The 18,460-nt window shown below is 48.7% G+C and overlaps 1 protein-coding gene across 1 annotated transcript; it reads left to right on the top strand.

Moving 5' to 3' along the window:
• Positions 1-12,732: 12,732 nt before the first annotated feature.
• On the top strand, positions 12,733-18,454 carry LOC142186387 (DENN domain-containing protein 4B-like; the record flags this gene model as incomplete). Its single annotated transcript, XM_075261232.1, is given in 10 exon segments — positions 12,733-12,947; positions 15,440-15,721; positions 15,723-15,754; positions 15,914-16,056; positions 16,059-16,165; positions 17,464-17,533; positions 17,618-17,787; positions 17,872-18,113; positions 18,229-18,295; positions 18,405-18,454. Coding segments are annotated over 9 exon segments (1,145 nt in total), but the record flags the coding sequence as incomplete, so codon positions are not given.
• Between the last annotated feature and the right edge of the window lie 6 nt (positions 18,455-18,460).

Genomic DNA, 18,460 nt, shown 5'->3' with positions numbered 1-18,460 from the left:
ACAGTATGGAGAATACCCAGTAATAACATGTAGTATTTAGAGCAGTCTATAGGTGGCAGTATGGAGAATACCCAGTAATCACATGTAGTACTGAGAGCGGTCTATAGGTGGCAGTATGGAGAATACCCAGTAATCACATGTAGTACCCAGAGCGGTCTATAGGTGGCAGTATGGAGAATACCCAGTAATCACATGTAGTACTCAGAGCGGTCTATAGGTGGCAGTATGGAGAATACACAGTAATCACATGTAGTACTCAGAGCTGTCTATAGGTGGCAGTATGGAGAATACCCAGTAATCACATGTAGTACCCAGAGCGGTCTATAGGTGACAGTATGGAGAATACCCAGTAATCACATGTAGTACTCAGAGCAGTCTATAGGTGGCAGTATGGAGAATACCCAGTAATCACATGTAGTACCCAGAGCGGTCTATAGGTGGCAGTATGGAGAATACCCAGTAATCACATGTAGTACTCAGAGCGGTCTATAGGTGGCAGTATGGAGAATACCCAGTAATCACATGTAGTACTCAGAGCTGTCTATAGGTGGCAGTATGGAGAATACCCAGTAATCACATGTAGTACTCAGAGCGGTCTATAGGTGGCAGTATGGAGAATACACAGTAATCACATGTAGTACTCAGAGCTGTCTATAGGTGGCAGTATGGAGAATACCCAGTAATCACATGTAGTACCCAGAGCGGTCTATAGGTGACAGTATGGAGAATACACAGTAATCACATGTAGTACTCAGAGCTGTCTATAGGTGGCAGTATGGAGAATACCCAGTAATCACATGTAGTACCCAGAGCGGTCTATAGGTGGCAGTATGGAGAATACACAGTAATCACATGTATTACTGAGAGCAATCTATAGGTGGCAGTATGGAGAATACCCAGTAATCACATGTAGTACCCAGAGCGGTCTATAGGTGGCAGTATGGAGAATACCCAGTAATCACATGTAGTACTCAGAGCTGTCCATAGGTGGCAGTATGGAGAATACCCAGTAATCACATGTAGTACTCAGAGCTGTCTATAGGTGGCAGTATGGAGAATACCCAGTAATCACATGTAGTACTGAGAGCAGTCTATAGGTGGCAGTATGGAGAATACACTTTAATCACATGTAGTACTCAGAGCTGTCTATAGGTGGCAGCATGGAGAATACCCAGTAATCACATGTAGTACTCAGAGCGGTCTATAGGTGACAGTATGGAGAATACCCAGTAATCACATGTAGTACTGAGAGCTGTCTATAGGAGGCAGTATGCAGAATGCACAGTAATCACATGTAGTATCAGAGCAGTCTATAGGTGACAGTATGGAGAATACACAGTAATCACATGTACTGAGAGCAGTCTATAGGTGGCAGTATGGAGAATACACAGTAATCACATGTAGTACTGAGAGCAGTCTATAGGTGGCAGTATGGAGAATACACAGTAATCACATGTAGTATCAGAGCAGTCTATAGGTGGCAGTATGGAGAATACACAGTAATCACATGTAGTACTGAGAGCAGTCTATAGGTGGCAGTATGGAGAATACACAGTAATCACATGTAGTACTCAGAGCTGTCTATAGGTGGCAGTATGGAGAATACACAGTAATCACATGTAGTACTCAGAGCAGTCTATAGGTGGCAGTATGGAGAATACCCAGTAATCACATGTAGTACTCAGAGCTGTCTATAGGTGGCAGTATGGAGAATACCCAGTAATCACATGTATTATTGAGAGCAGTCTATAGGTGGCAGTATGGAGAATACCCAGTAATCACATGTAGTACTCAGAGCGGTCTATAGGTGACAGTATGGAGAATACCCAGTAATCACATGTAGTACCCAGAGCGGTCTATAGGTGGCAGTATGGAGAATACACAGTAATCACATGTAGTACCCAGAGCTGTCTATAGGTGGCAGTATGGAGAATACCCGGTAATCACACGTAGTACTCAGAGCGGTCTATAGGTGACAGTATGGAGAATACATAGTAATCACATGTAGTACTCAGAGCAGTCTATAGGTGGCAGTATGGAGAATACACAGTAATCACATGTAGTACTCAGAGCTGTCTATAGGTGGCAGTATGGAGAATACACAGTAATCACATGTAGTACCAGAGCAGTCTATAGGTGACAGTATGGAGAATACACAGTAATCACATGTAGTACTGAGAGCAGTCTATAGGTGACAGTATGGAGAATACACAGTAATCACATGTAGTACCCAGAGCGGTCTATAGGTGGCAGTATGGAGAATACACAGTAATCACATGTATTACTGAGAGCAATCTATAGGTGGCAGTATGGAGAATACCCAGTAATCACATGTAGTACCCAGAGCGGTCTATAGGTGGCAGTATGGAGAATACCCAGTAATCACATGTAGTACTCAGAGCTGTCCATAGGTGGCAGTATGGAGAATACCCAGTAATCACATGTAGTACTCAGAGCTGTCTATAGGTGGCAGTATGGAGAATACCCAGTAATCACATGTAGTACTGAGAGCAGTCTATAGGTGGCAGTATGGAGAATACACAGTAATCACATGTAGTACTCAGAGCTGTCTATAGGTGGCAGCATGGAGAATACCCAGTAATCACATGTAGTACTCAGAGCGGTCTATAGGTGACAGTATGGAGAATACCCAGTAATCACATGTAGTACTGAGAGCTGTCTATAGGAGGCAGTATGCAGAATGCACAGTAATCACATGTAGTATCAGAGCAGTCTATAGGTGACAGTATGGAGAATACACAGTAATCACATGTACTGAGAGCAGTCTATAGGTGGCAGTATGGAGAATACACAGTAATCACATGTAGTACTGAGAGCAGTCTATAGGTGGCAGTATGGAGAATACACAGTAATCACATGTAGTATCAGAGCAGTCTATAGGTGGCAGTATGGAGAATACACAGTAATCACATGTAGTACTGAGAGCAGTCTATAGGTGGCAGTATGGAGAATACACAGTAATCACATGTAGTACTCAGAGCTGTCTATAGGTGGCAGTATGGAGAATACACAGTAATCACATGTAGTACTCAGAGCAGTCTATAGGTGGCAGTATGGAGAATACCCAGTAATCACATGTAGTACTCAGAGCTGTCTATAGGTGGCAGTATGGAGAATACACAGTAATCACATGTAGTACTGAGAGCAGTCTATAGGTGGCAGTATGGAGAATACCCAGTAATCACATGTATTATTGAGAGCAGTCTATAGGTGGCAGTATGGAGAATACCCAGTAATCACATGTAGTACTCAGAGCGGTCTATAGGTGACAGTATGGAGAATACCCAGTAATCACATGTAGTACCCAGAGCGGTCTATAGGTGGCAGTATGGAAAATACACAGTAATCACATGTATTACTGAGAGCAATCTATAGGTGGCAGTATGGAGAATACCCAGTAATCACATGTAGTACTCAGAGCTGTCTATAGGTGGCAGTATGGAGAATACCCGGTAATCACACGTAGTACTCAGAGCGGTCTATAGGTGACAGTATGGAGAATACATAGTAATCACATGTAGTACTCAGAGCAGTCTATAGGTGGCAGTATGGAGAATACACAGTAATCACATGTAGTACTCAGAGCTGTCTATAGGTGGCAGTATGGAGAATACACAGTAATCACATGTAGTACCAGAGCAGTCTATAGGTGGCAGTATGGAGAATACCCAGTAATCACATGTAGTACTGAGAGCAGTCTATAGGTGACAGTATGGAGAATACACAGTAATCACATGTAGTACTCAGAGCAGTCTATAGGTGACAGTATGGAGAATACACAGTAATCACATGTAGTACCCAGAGCTGTCTATAGGTGGCAGTATGGAGAATACACAGTAATCACATGTAGTACTCAGAGCAGTCTATAGGTGGCAGTATGGAGAATACCCAGTAATCACATGTAGTACTCAGAGCTGTCTATAGGTGGCAGTATGGAGAATACACAGTAATCACATGTAGTACCAAGCGCACTCTATAGGTGACAGTATGGAGAATACCCAGTAATCACATGTAGTACTGAGAGCAGTCTATAGGTGGCAGTATGGAGAATACCCAGTAATCACATGTAGTACTGAGAGCGGTCTATAGGTGGCAGTATGGAGAATACCCAGTAATCACATGTAGTACTGAGAGCGGTCTATAGGTGGCAGTATGAAGAATACCCAGTAATCACATGTAGTACTGAGAGCGGTCTATAGGTGGCAGTATGGAGAATACCCAGTAATCACATGTAGTACCCAGAGCGGTCTATAGGTGGCAGTATGGAGAATACCCAGTAATCACATGTAGTACTCAGAGCGGTCTATAGGTGGCAGTATGGAGAATACCCAGTAATCACATGTAGTACTCAGAGCTGTCTATAGGTGGCAGTATGGAGAATACCCAGTAATCACATGTAGTACTGAGAGCAGTCTATAGGTGGCAGTATGGAGAATACACAGTAATCACATGTACTGAGAGCGGTCTATAGGTGACAGTATGGAGAATACACAGTAATCACATGTACTGAAAGCAGTCTATAGGTGGCAGTATGGAGAATACCCAGTAATCACATGTAGTACTCAGAGCGGTCTATAGGTGACAGTATGGAGAATACCCAGTAATCACATGTAGTACTCAGAGCGGTCTATAGGAGGCAGTATGGAGAATGCACAGTAATCACATGTAGTATCTGAGCAGTCTATAGGTGACAGTATGGAGAATACACAGTAATCACATGTACTGAGAGCGGTCTATAGGTGGCAGTATGGAGAATACACAGTAATCACATGTAGTACTCAGAGCAGTCTATAGGTGGCAGTATGGAGAATACACAGTAATCACACGTAGTACTCAGAGCTGTCTATAGGTGGCAGTATGGAGAATACACAGTAATCACATGTAGTACTCAGAGCTGTCTATAGGAGGCAGTATGGAGAATGCACAGTAATCACATGTAGTACTCAGAGCAGTCTATAGGTGACAGTATGGAGAATACACAGTAATCACATGTACTGAGAGCGGTCTATAGGTGGCAGTATGGAGAATACACAGTAATCACATGTAGTACTCAGAGCAGTCTATAGGTGGCAGTATGGAGAATACACAGTAATCACATGTAGTACTCAGAGCAGTCTATAGGTGACAGTATGGAGAATACACAGTAATCACATGTACTGAGAGCGGTCTATAGGTGACAGTATGGAGAATACACAGTAATCACATGTACTGAGAGCAGTCTATAGGTGGCAGTATGGAGAATACACAGTAATCACATGTAGTACTGAGAGCAGTCTATAGGTGGCAGTATGGAGAATACACAGTAATCACATGTAGTATCAGAGCAGTCTATAGGTGGCAGTATGGAGAATACCCAGTAATCACATGTAGTACTGAGAGCAGTCTATAGGTGGCAGTATGGAGAATACCCAGTAATCACATGTATTACTGAGAGCAGTCTATAGGTGGCAGTATGGAGAATACACAGTAATAACATGTAGTACTGAGAGCGGTCTATAGGTGGCAGTATGGAGAATACACAGTAATCACACGTAGTACTCAGAGCGGTCTATAGGTGGCAGTATGGAGAATACACAGTAATCACATGTAGTACTCAGAGCAGTCTATAGGTGGCAGTATGGAGAATACACAGTAATCACACGTAGTACTCAGAGCGGTCTATAGGTGACAGTATGGAGAATACACAGTAATCACATGTAGTACTGAGAGCAGTCTATAGGTGACAGTATGGAGAATACACAGTAATCACATGTAGTACCCAGAGCAGTCTATAGGTGGCAGTATGGAGAATACCCAGTAATCACATGTAGTACTGAGAGCAGTCTATAGGTGGCAGTATGGAGAATACCCAGTAATCACATGTAGTACTGAGAGCGGTCTATAGGTGGCAGTATGGAGAATACCCAGTAATCACATGTAGTACCCAGAGCGGTCTATAGGTGGCAGTATGGAGAATACCCAGTAATCACATGTAGTACTCAGAGCGGTCTATAGGTGGCAGTATGGAGAATACACAGTAATCACATGTAGTACTCAGAGCACTCTAAAGGTGACAGTATGGAGAATACCCAGTAATCACATGTAGTACTGAGAGCAGTCTATAGGTGGCAGTATGGAGAATACCCAGTAATCACATGTAGTACTGAGAGCGGTCTATAGGTGGCAGTATGGAGAATACCCAGTAATCACATGTAGTACCCAGAGCGGTCTATAGGTGGCAGTATGGAGAATACCCAGTAATCACATGTAGTACTCAGAGCGGTCTATAGGTGGCAGTATGGAGAATACCCAGTAATCACATGTAGTACTCAGAACAGTCTATAGGTGGCAGTATGGAGAATACCCAGTAATCACATGTAGTACTCAGAGCTGTCTATAGGTGGCAGTATGGAGAATAACCAGTAATCACATGTAGTACTCAGAGCTGTCTATAGGTGGCAGTATGGAGAATACACAGTAATCACATGTATTACTGAGAGCAATCTATAGGTGGCAGTATGGAGAATACACAGTAATCACATGTAGTACTCAGAGCGGTCTATAGGTGGCAGTATGGAGAATACCCAGTAATCACATGTAGTACTCAGAGCTGTCTATAGGTGGCAGTATGGAGAATACCCAGTAATCACATGTAGTACTCAGAGCGGTCTATAGGTGGCAGTATGGAGAATACACAGTAATCACATGTAGTACTCAGAGCGGTCTATAGGTGGCAGTATGGAGAATACCCAGTAATCACATGTAGTACTCAGAGCAGTCTATAGGTGGCAGTATGGAGAATACACAGTAATCACACGTAGTACTCAGAGCGGTCTATAGGTGACAGTATGGAGAATACCCAGTAATCACCTGTAGTACTGAGAGCAGTCTATAGGTGGCAGTATGGAGAATACCTAGTAATCACATGTAGTACTGAGAGCAGTCTATAGGTGGCAGTATGGAGAATACACAGTAATCACATGTAGTACTGAGAGCGGTCTATAGGTGACAGTATGGAGAATACCCAGTAATAACATGTAGTACTTAGAGCAGTCTATAGGTGGCAGTATGGAGAATACCCAGTAATCACATGTAGTACTGAGAGCGGTCTATAGGTGGCAGTATGGAGAATACCCAGTAATCACATGTAGTACCCAGAGCGGTCTATAGGTGGCAGTATGGAGAATACCCAGTAATCACATGTAGTACTCAGAGCGGTCTATAGGTGGCAGTATGGAGAATACACAGTAATCACATGTAGTACTCAGAGCTGTCTATAGGTGGCAGTATGGAGAATACCCAGTAATCACATGTAGTACCCAGAGCGGTCTATAGGTGACAGTATGGAGAATACCCAGTAATCACATGTAGTACTCAGAGCAGTCTATAGGTGGCAGTATGGAGAATACCCAGTAATCACATGTAGTACCCAGAGCGGTCTATAGGTGGCAGTATGGAGAATACCCAGTAATCACATGTAGTACTCAGAGCGGTCTATAGGTGGCAGTATGGAGAATACCCAGTAATCACATGTAGTACTCAGAGCTGTCTATAGGTGGCAGTATGGAGAATACCCAGTAATCACATGTAGTACTCAGAGCGGTCTATAGGTGGCAGTATGGAGAATACACAGTAATCACATGTAGTACTCAGAGCTGTCTATAGGTGGCAGTATGGAGAATACCCAGTAATCACATGTAGTACCCAGAGCGGTCTATAGGTGACAGTATGGAGAATACACAGTAATCACATGTAGTACTCAGAGCTGTCTATAGGTGGCAGTATGGAGAATACCCAGTAATCACATGTAGTACCCAGAGCGGTCTATAGGTGGCAGTATGGAGAATACACAGTAATCACATGTATTACTGAGAGCAATCTATAGGTGGCAGTATGGAGAATACCCAGTAATCACATGTAGTACCCAGAGCGGTCTATAGGTGGCAGTATGGAGAATACCCAGTAATCACATGTAGTACTCAGAGCTGTCCATAGGTGGCAGTATGGAGAATACCCAGTAATCACATGTAGTACTCAGAGCTGTCTATAGGTGGCAGTATGGAGAATACCCAGTAATCACATGTAGTACTCAGAGCTGTCCATAGGTGGCAGTATGGAGAATACCCAGTAATCACATGTAGTACTCAGAGCTGTCCATAGGTGGCAGTATGGAGAATACACAGTAATCACATGTAGTACTCAGAGCTGTCTATAGGTGGCAGCATGGAGAATACCCAGTAATCACATGTAGTACTCAGAGCGGTCTATAGGTGACAGTATGGAGAATACCCAGTAATCACATGTAGTACTGAGAGCTGTCTATAGGAGGCAGTATGCAGAATGCACAGTAATCACATGTAGTATCAGAGCAGTCTATAGGTGACAGTATGGAGAATACACAGTAATCACATGTACTGAGAGCAGTCTATAGGTGGCAGTATGGAGAATACACAGTAATCACATGTAGTACTGAGAGCAGTCTATAGGTGGCAGTATGGAGAATACACAGTAATCACATGTAGTATCAGAGCAGTCTATAGGTGGCAGTATGGAGAATACACAGTAATCACATGTAGTACTGAGAGCAGTCTATAGGTGGCAGTATGGAGAATACACAGTAATCACATGTAGTACTCAGAGCTGTCTATAGGTGGCAGTATGGAGAATACACAGTAATCACATGTAGTACTCAGAGCAGTCTATAGGTGGCAGTATGGAGAATACCCAGTAATCACATGTAGTACTCAGAGCTGTCTATAGGTGGCAGTATGGAGAATACACAGTAATCACATGTAGTACTGAGAGCAGTCTATAGGTGGCAGTATGGAGAATACCCAGTAATCACATGTATTATTGAGAGCAGTCTATAGGTGGCAGTATGGAGAATACCCAGTAATCACATGTAGTACCCAGAGCGGTCTATAGGTGGCAGTATGGAGAATACACAGTAATCACATGTAGTACTCAGAGCAGTCTATAGGTGGCAGTATGGAGAATACACAGTAATCACATGTAGTACCCAGAGCTGTCTATAGGTGGCAGTATGGAGAATACCCGGTAATCACACGTAGTACTCAGAGCGGTCTATAGGTGACAGTATGGAGAATACATAGTAATCACATGTAGTACTCAGAGCAGTCTATAGGTGGCAGTATGGAGAATACACAGTAATCACATGTAGTACTCAGAGCTGTCTATAGGTGGCAGTATGGAGAATACACAGTAATCACATGTAGTACCAGAGCAGTCTATAGGTGACAGTATGGAGTATACACAGTAATCACATGTAGTACTGAGAGCAGTCTATAGGTGACAGTATGGAGAATACACAGTAATCACATGTAGTACCCAGAGCGGTCTATAGGTGGCAGTATGGAGAATACACAGTAATCACATGTATTACTGAGAGCAATCTATAGGTGGCAGTATGGAGAATACCCAGTAATCACATGTAGTACCCAGAGCGGTCTATAGGTGGCAGTATGGAGAATACCCAGTAATCACATGTAGTACTCAGAGCTGTCCATAGGTGGCAGTATGGAGAATACCCAGTAATCACATGTAGTACTCAGAGCTGTCTATAGGTGGCAGTATGGAGAATACCCAGTAATCACATGTAGTACTGAGAGCAGTCTATAGGTGGCAGTATGGAGAATACACAGTAATCACATGTAGTACTCAGAGCTGTCTATAGGTGGCAGCATGGAGAATACCCAGTAATCACATGTAGTACTCAGAGCGGTCTATAGGTGACAGTATGGAGAATACCCAGTAATCACATGTAGTACTGAGAGCTGTCTATAGGAGGCAGTATGCAGAATGCACAGTAATCACATGTAGTATCAGAGCAGTCTATAGGTGACAGTATGGAGAATACACAGTAATCACATGTACTGAGAGCAGTCTATAGGTGGCAGTATGGAGAATACACAGTAATCACATGTAGTACTGAGAGCAGTCTATAGGTGGCAGTATGGAGAATACACAGTAATCACATGTAGTATCAGAGCAGTCTATAGGTGGCAGTATGGAGAATACACAGTAATCACATGTAGTACTGAGAGCAGTCTATAGGTGGCAGTATGGAGAATACACAGTAATCACATGTAGTACTCAGAGCTGTCTATAGGTGGCAGTATGGAGAATACCCAGTAATCACATGTAGTACTCAGAGCGGTCTATAGGTGGCAGTATGGAGAATACACAGTAATCACATGTAGTACTCAGAGCACTCTATAGGTGACAGTATGGAGAATACCCAGTAATCACATGTAGTACTGAGAGCAGTCTATAGGTGGCAGTATGGAGAATACCCAGTAATCACATGTAGTACTGAGAGCGGTCTATAGGTGGCAGTATGGAGAATACCCAGTAATCACATGTAGTACCCAGAGCGGTCTATAGGTGGCAGTATGGAGAATACCCAGTAATCACATGTAGTACTCAGAGCGGTCTATAGGTGGCAGTATGGAGAATACCCAGTAATCACATGTAGTACTCAGAGCAGTCTATAGGTGGCAGTATGGAGAATACCCAGTAATCACATGTAGTACTCAGAGCTGTCTATAGGTGGCAGTATGGAGAATAACCAGTAATCACATGTAGTACTCAGAGCTGTCTATAGGTGGCAGTATGGAGAATACACAGTAATCACATGTATTACTGAGAGCAATCTATAGGTGGCAGTATGGAGAATACACAGTAATCACATGTAGTACTCAGAGCGGTCTATAGGTGGCAGTATGGAGAATACCCAGTAATCACATGTAGTACTCAGAGCTGTCTATAGGTGGCAGTATGGAGAATACCCAGTAATCACATGTAGTACTCAGAGCGGTCTATAGGTGGCAGTATGGAGAATACACAGTAATCACATGTAGTACTCAGAGCGGTCTATAGGTGGCAGTATGGAGAATACCCAGTAATCACATGTAGTACTCAGAGCAGTCTATAGGTGGCAGTATGGAGAATACACAGTAATCACACGTAGTACTCAGAGCGGTCTATAGGTGACAGTATGGAGAATACCCAGTAATCACCTGTAGTACTGAGAGCAGTCTATAGGTGGCAGTATGGAGAATACCTAGTAATCACATGTAGTACTGAGAGCAGTCTATAGGTGGCAGTATGGAGAATACACAGTAATCACATGTAGTACTGAGAGCGGTCTATAGGTGACAGTATGGAGAATACCCAGTAATAACATGTAGTATTTAGAGCAGTCTATAGGTGGCAGTATGGAGAATACCCAGTAATCACATGTAGTACTGAGAGCGGTCTATAGGTGGCAGTATGGAGAATACCCAGTAATCACATGTAGTACCCAGAGCGGTCTATAGGTGGCAGTATGGAGAATACCCAGTAATCACATGTAGTACTCAGAGCGGTCTATAGGTGGCAGTATGGAGAATACACAGTAATCACATGTAGTACTCAGAGCTGTCTATAGGTGGCAGTATGGAGAATACCCAGTAATCACATGTAGTACCCAGAGCGGTCTATAGGTGACAGTATGGAGAATACCCAGTAATCACATGTAGTACTCAGAGCAGTCTATAGGTGGCAGTATGGAGAATACCCAGTAATCACATGTAGTACCCAGAGCGGTCTATAGGTGGCAGTATGGAGAATACCCAGTAATCACATGTAGTACTCAGAGCGGTCTATAGGTGGCAGTATGGAGAATACCCAGTAATCACATGTAGTACTCAGAGCTGTCTATAGGTGGCAGTATGGAGAATACCCAGTAATCACATGTAGTACTCAGAGCGGTCTATAGGTGGCAGTATGGAGAATACACAGTAATCACATGTAGTACTCAGAGCTGTCTATAGGTGGCAGTATGGAGAATACCCAGTAATCACATGTAGTACTGAGAGCGGTCTATAGGTGGCAGTATGGAGAATACCCAGTAATCATATGTAGTACTCAGAGCAGTCTATAGGTGGCAGTATGGAGAATACACAGTAATCACATGTAGTACTGAGAGTGGTCTATAGGTGGCAGTATGGAGAATACACAGTAATCACATGTAGTATCAGAGCAGTCTATAGGTGGCAGTATGGAGAATACACAGTAATCACATGTAGTACTCAGAGCAGTCTATAGGTGGCAGTATGGAGAATACACAGTAATCACATGTAGTACCCAGAGCAGTCTATAGGTGACAGTATGGAGAATACCCAGTAATCACATGTAGTACTGAGAGCGGTCTATAGGTGGCAGTATGGAGAATACCCAGTAATCACATGTAGTACTCAGAGCTGTCTATAGGTGGCAGTATGGAGAATACACAGTAATCACATGTAGTACTGAGAGCAGTCTATAGGTGGCAGTATGGAGAATACACAGTAATCACATGTAGTACTGAGAGCGGTCTATAGGTGGCAGTATGGAGAATACACAGTAATCACATGTAGTACTCAGAGCAGTCTATAGGTGGCAGTATGGAGAATACACAGTAATCACATGTAGTACTCAGAGCGGTCTATAGGTGGCAGTATGGAGAATACACAGTAATCACATGTAGTACTCAGAGCAGTCTATAGGTGGCAGTATGGAGAATACACAGTAATCACACGTGGTACTCAGAGCGGTCTATAGGTGGCAGTATGGAAAATACACTGTGTTATTGTGCCGTTACACTGCAGTACCGCGGCGCTATCACTAGAGGTCAGTCTGTAGTTAGCACACATAGTAGTCGCCGCTCTACCCCATTGCTGGTCTCTATCGTGTACAGCGGCCGCTTTCTGCGCAGATTCTCCTCTCTATCTTACAGGCCACCAATCTCTATGGCAACTGCAGCCGTGCTATCTCCCGCTGTCCTCTCTATGGTGATCTGCAGCCCCTCTACAGATTTCTGACAGCTCTATGGTGGCCGAGTGACAGGAGCGGAGCCCGGAGCTGTCACCTGAGGAGCTGCCAATGCGAGGAGAGCGAGGGCCGGGGTACGCGGGGGCAGGAGGGGGCGTGGGGAGGGCATGACAGGTGCACAAGGGGCTCATACAGGGGAGGGGGGTCTGAGGGACATATAGTGGGGGCACATACAGGGGGGTCTGGGGGACATAGTGGGGGCACATACAGGGGGGTCTGGGGGACATATAGTGGGGGCACATACAGGGGGGTCTGGGGGACATAGTGGGGGCACATACAGGGGGGTCTGGGGGACATATAGTGGGGGCACATACAGGGGGGTCTGGGGGACATAGTGGGGGCACATACAGGGGGGTCTGGGGGACATATAGTGGGGGCACATACAGGGGGGTCTGGGGGACATAGTGGGGGCACATACAGGGGGGTCTGAGGGACATATAGTGGGGGCACATACAGGGGGGTCTGGGGGACATAGTGGGGGCACATACAGGGGGGTCTGGGGGACATATAGTGGGGGCACATACAGGGGGGTCTGGGGGACATATAGTGGGGGCACATACAGGGGGGTCTGGGGGACATATAGTGGGGGCACATACAGGGGGTCTGGGGGACATATAGTGGGGGCACATACAGGGGGGTCTGGGGGACATATAGTGGGGGCACATACAGGGGGTCTGGGGGACATATAGTGGGGGCACATACAGGGGGGTCTGAGGGACATATAGAGGGGGCACATACAGGGGGTCTGGGGGACATATAGTGGGGGCACATACAGGGGGTCTGGGGGACATATAGTGGGGGCACATACAGGGGGTCTGGGGGACATATAGTGGGGGCACATACAGGGGGTCTGGGGGACATATAGTGGGGGCACATACAGGGGGTCTGGGGGACATATAGTGGGGGCACATACAGGGGGGTCTGGGGGACATATAGTGGGGGCACATACAGGGGGTCTGGGGGACATATAGTGGGGGCACATACAGGGGGGTCTGGGGGACATATAGTGGGGGCACATACAGGGGGGTCTGGGGGACATATAGTGGGGGCACATACAGGGGGTCTGGGGGACATATAGTGGGGGCACATACAGGGGGGTCTGGGGGATATATAGTGGGGGCACATACAGGGGGGTCTGGGGGACATATAGTGGGGGCACATACAGGGGGGTCTGGGGGACATATAGTGGGGGCACATACAGGGGGGTCTGGGGGACATATAGTGGGGGCACATACAGGGGGTCTGAGGGACATATAGTGGGGGCACATACAGGGGGTCTGAGGGACATATAGTGGGGGGCACATACAGGGGGGTCTGGGGGACATATAGAGGGGGCACATACAGGGGGGTCTGGGGGACATATAGAGGGGGGCACATAGTGGGGGCACATACAGGGGGGTCTGGGGGACATATAGTGGGGGCACATACAGGGGGGCCTGGGGGATGTATAGTCTGGGGGGCTCAGTGTATTAGGCTGCCGTTTGCTGGGGGCGTTGCCCATAGTCCTAGTCCCGCCCCCTTGGGCACTCTTACAGTGCGGGGGGGGGGGGGGGGTGTTACTATTCCTACAGGTTATTTTTAGGGCTCAGTTCCTAAAACAGCTGCGGCCTCTCCATTCTCGCCGCCGTCCCCGTCTAACCCCTTCCCTGCCGTGACCTGCTCAGTGACAGTGCCCCCTGTGTGTGCGGCCCCCCCTGAAGGCCTCTCTGTGCAGGACCCTCGCACATTTCCCAGCATGCTCTGCACTTTCTGCTGTGTGTGTTGGTTGTCAGGAAGTGTCGGAGGTGTCGCTGCTTCCTGTTTCCCCATTCACTTTCTGCTGCCACTGACAGCCCTGCGCTGCCGCTGCTCCTGCCCCCTCTGTCTCCAGCGCAGCAGGTAGTGAGCGGCCGTGTGTGGGTGAGTCTCTGCACTGTGGGGGCCCCTGACTATGAGCTGATCGTGTGGGGGCCCTGGTGGGTATAGGGAGTGATCCCTACAGTGGTGCAGCATCACATGACCAGGCAGCTGTAGCAGAGTGAACCTGCCGAGATCAGCGGCGCCCCTTATCTGCTGCTGCAACCTGATAGGAGTTGTCTCCGTCCCCCCTCCTCCGCGGCTCAGTGACCTGATAGGAGTTGTGCTTCTCCTCTCCCCCGCGGTTCAGTGACCTGATAGGAGTTGTCTCCGTCCCCCCTCCCCCGCGGCTCAGTGACTTGATAGGAGTTGTGCTTCTCCCCTCCCCCGCAGCTCAGTGACCTGATAGGAGTTGTGCTTCTCCCCTCCCCCGCAGCTCAGTGACCTGATAGGAGTTGTGCTTCTCCCCTCCCCCGCAGCTCAGTGACCTGATAGGAGTTGTGCTTCTCCCCTCCCCCGCGGCTCAGTGACCTGATAGGAGTTGTGCTTCCCCCCTCCCCCGCGGCTCAGTCACCTGATAGGAGTTGTGCTTCCCCCCTCCCCCGCGGCTCAGTCACCTGATAGGAGTTGTGCTTCCCCCCTCCCCCGCGGCTCAGTCACCTGATAGGAGTTGTGCTTCCCCCCTCCCCCGTGGCTCAGTCACCTGATAGGTGTTGTCTCACCCCCGCAGGGCCCGTGAGATGCAGCCATGATGGAGGAGGGGCCCCCCAAGCTGGTGGATTACTTTGTGGTTGCCGGGTTGACGCCCACATCCCGGCCGCTGGAGGAGGAGAATCGTCAGAGGCCGACGCGGCCGGCGGAGCCGGTGACAGACGTTGCGGTGATCATCCGCTCGCAGTCCGAGGAGGTGCCTCATGGATTCACCTGCATCGAGAAGACCCCCGGGGGCCACACGGCCGACCTCAGCTCCAGCTTCATCACTAACCAGCAGATGTACCTGTGCTACCGCCGGGGGCCGCGACAAGACGCCCATCACAGAGCTGGGGTACGCTGGGGGGCGCTGCGGCCTGGGGGGGGGGGGGGGGGGGGGGGCGCTGCGGCCTGGGGGGGGGGGGGCGCTGCGGCCTGGGGGGGGGGGGGGCGCTGCGGCCTGGGGGGGGGGGGGCGCCGCCATAGCCAGGTAACCAGCCTTTCTCCTCCGCAGGGTCTACTACGAGGGGAAGGAGACGCTCCGGCCCGGCTTCCAGGTCATCGACACCACCCCCTACAGCCACTCCGCAAACCTGAGCTCTGGGGCCCCCGGGCACCCCAAAACCTTCCTGACCTACAAGAGGGCGCCCGAGTCACTGGGCTGAACACCCTGGGCGTGATGGACATCTGCATCATCAACCCCAGCAAAGGAGACAGCACTCCCCACACATTCTGCAAGGTGGACCGCAACCTCAACACCAGCATGGTAGGTGGCAGCTCCGGAGGTGAGTGGAGGATAGGACAGGATGTAAGTGGCAGCTCTGGAGGTGAGTGGAGGATAAGACAAGGTGTAGGTAGCAGCTCTGGAGGTGAGTGGAGTACAGGCCATGGGGGGGGGGTCAGTGTTTTTCAGCAGCTCTGGATGTGAGTGGAGTACAGGCCATGATGGCGGGGGTCAGTGTTTTTCAGCAGCTCTGGATGTGAGTGGAGTACAGGCCATGATGGGGGGGGTCAGTGTTTTTCAGCAGCTCTGGATGTGAGTGGAGTACAGGCCATGATATGGGGTCAGTGTTTTTCAGCAGCTCTGGATGTGAGTGGAGTACAGGCCATGATGGCGGGGGTCAGTGTTTTTCAGCAGCTCTGGATGTGAGTGGAGTACAGGCCATGATATGGGGTCAGTGTTTTTCAGCAGCTCTGGATGTGAGTGGAGTACAGGCCATGGTGGGGGGGCAGGGTTTTTCAGCAGCTCTGGATGTGAGTGGAGTACAGGCCATGATGGGGGGGGGGTCAGTGTTTTTCAGCAGCTCTGGATGTGAGTGGAGTACAGGCCATGGTGGGGGGGCAGGGTTTTTCAGCAGCTCTGGATGTGAGTGGAGTACAGGCCATGGTGGGGGGGCAGGGTTTTTCAGCAGCTCTGGATGTGAGTGGAGTACAGGCCATGATGGCGGGGGTCTGTGTTTTTCAGCAGCTCTGGATGTGAGTGGAGTACAGGCCATGATATGGGGTCAGTGTTTTTCAGCAGCTCTGGATGTGAGTGGAGTACAGGCCATGGTGGGGGGGCAGGGTTTTTCAGCAGCTCTGGATGTGAGTGGAGTACAGGCCATGATGGGGGGTCAGTGTTTTTCAGCAGCTCTGGATGTGAGTGGAGTACAGGCCATGATGGGGGGTCAGTGTTTTTCAGCAACTCTGGATGTGAGTGGAGTACAGGCCATGATATGGGGTCAGTGTTTTTCAGCAGCTCTGGATGTGAGTGGAGTACAGGCCATGGTGGGGGGGCAGGGTTTTTCAGCAGCTCTGGATGTGAGTGGAGTACAGGCCATGATGGGGGGTCAGTGTTTTTCAGCAGCTCTGGATGTGAGTGGAGTACAGGCCATGGTGGGGTGGCAGGGTTTTTCAGGAGCTCTGGATGTGAGTGGAGTACAGGCCATGATGGGGGGGCAGTGTTTTTCGGCAGCTCTGGATGTGAGTGGAGTACAGGCCATGATGGGGGGGGCAGTGTTTTTCGGCAGCTCTGGATGTAGCCTGTGCTTTGCACTTCCTCACCTCTCTCTTCTCTCTCCTCAGTTCGGGCCAGCTTTATTCCTCTGCTACAAGAAAGCGATGGCCAAAGTGCACAGCCTGGTGTATGAGGCGGGTAAGTGGGGGCAGGGGGATGCCCCAATCTCTGCGGTCACATCTCTGCGGTTAATCACCTGGATTAACCCTTCGTTGTCCTTAGGGGTGATCAGCCGCTTCCCCGAGACGGACAATGAGATGTTCCCGTTTCCGGAGCTGGTCCCCATTTTCTGCCTCCCCATGGGCGCCACCATTGAGAGCTGGTCCCTGAACACCAAGTACCACCTGCCCGTCTTCTCCACCTTCGTCCTGACTGGAGCGTCGGGTGACAAGGTGAGTGCTGGGCGGGGGGGGGGGGGGGGGGGGGGTCGATACTGGCGGGCGCGGAGTGGGGCTGACCTCCTATGTGTCCTGCAGGTCTATGGGGCTGCCATCCAGTTCTACGAGCAGTACCCCCGGGAGCAGCTGACGGAGAAGCAGTGCCAGCGCCTCGGCCTGCTCAGTGTGGTGGACAAGCGCCCGGTCAGCAGCAAGTCCGTCCAGACCAAGAGGAGCGTCTGTGTCCTGTCCCGCTGGCCCTTCTTCGATGTGTTCCAGAAGTTTCTGACCTTTATCTATCGTTACTCCATCTCTGGGCCCCACGTGCTCCCCATAGAGAAGTGAGCCAATATGGCCGCCCTGACCCCCCCCCCCCCCCCAGTGCTGACCTCTGCCCCCTGCACCTACTGTGAATTCTTTTGATTTTTCATGATTTTTTTTCTCCTCTTTTCACAGACACATCTCAAACTTCATGTTCAATGTTCCTTTCCCCTCCCCGCAGAGACCCCGCATCCTGATCCAGGTATATAGCGCCCCCTATAGGGGCTCTTGCATAGTGTAGTACAGTCCTTGTGTATGCGGGGGCCGGACAGCAGGGGGCGTCTTCCTGACCTTCCGCTCTCTCCCCCCAGATGTCTCCGTATGACAATGTCCTCCTGTGCCAGCCGGTGTCCTCGCCGCTGCCCCT

The sequence above is a fragment of the Leptodactylus fuscus genome, assembly GCF_031893055.1.
Source record: "Leptodactylus fuscus isolate aLepFus1 chromosome 7 unlocalized genomic scaffold, aLepFus1.hap2 SUPER_7_unloc_1, whole genome shotgun sequence".
NCBI lineage: Eukaryota > Metazoa > Chordata > Amphibia > Anura > Leptodactylidae > Leptodactylus > Leptodactylus fuscus.
This window is presented reverse-complemented; position numbering and strand designations above follow the sequence as displayed.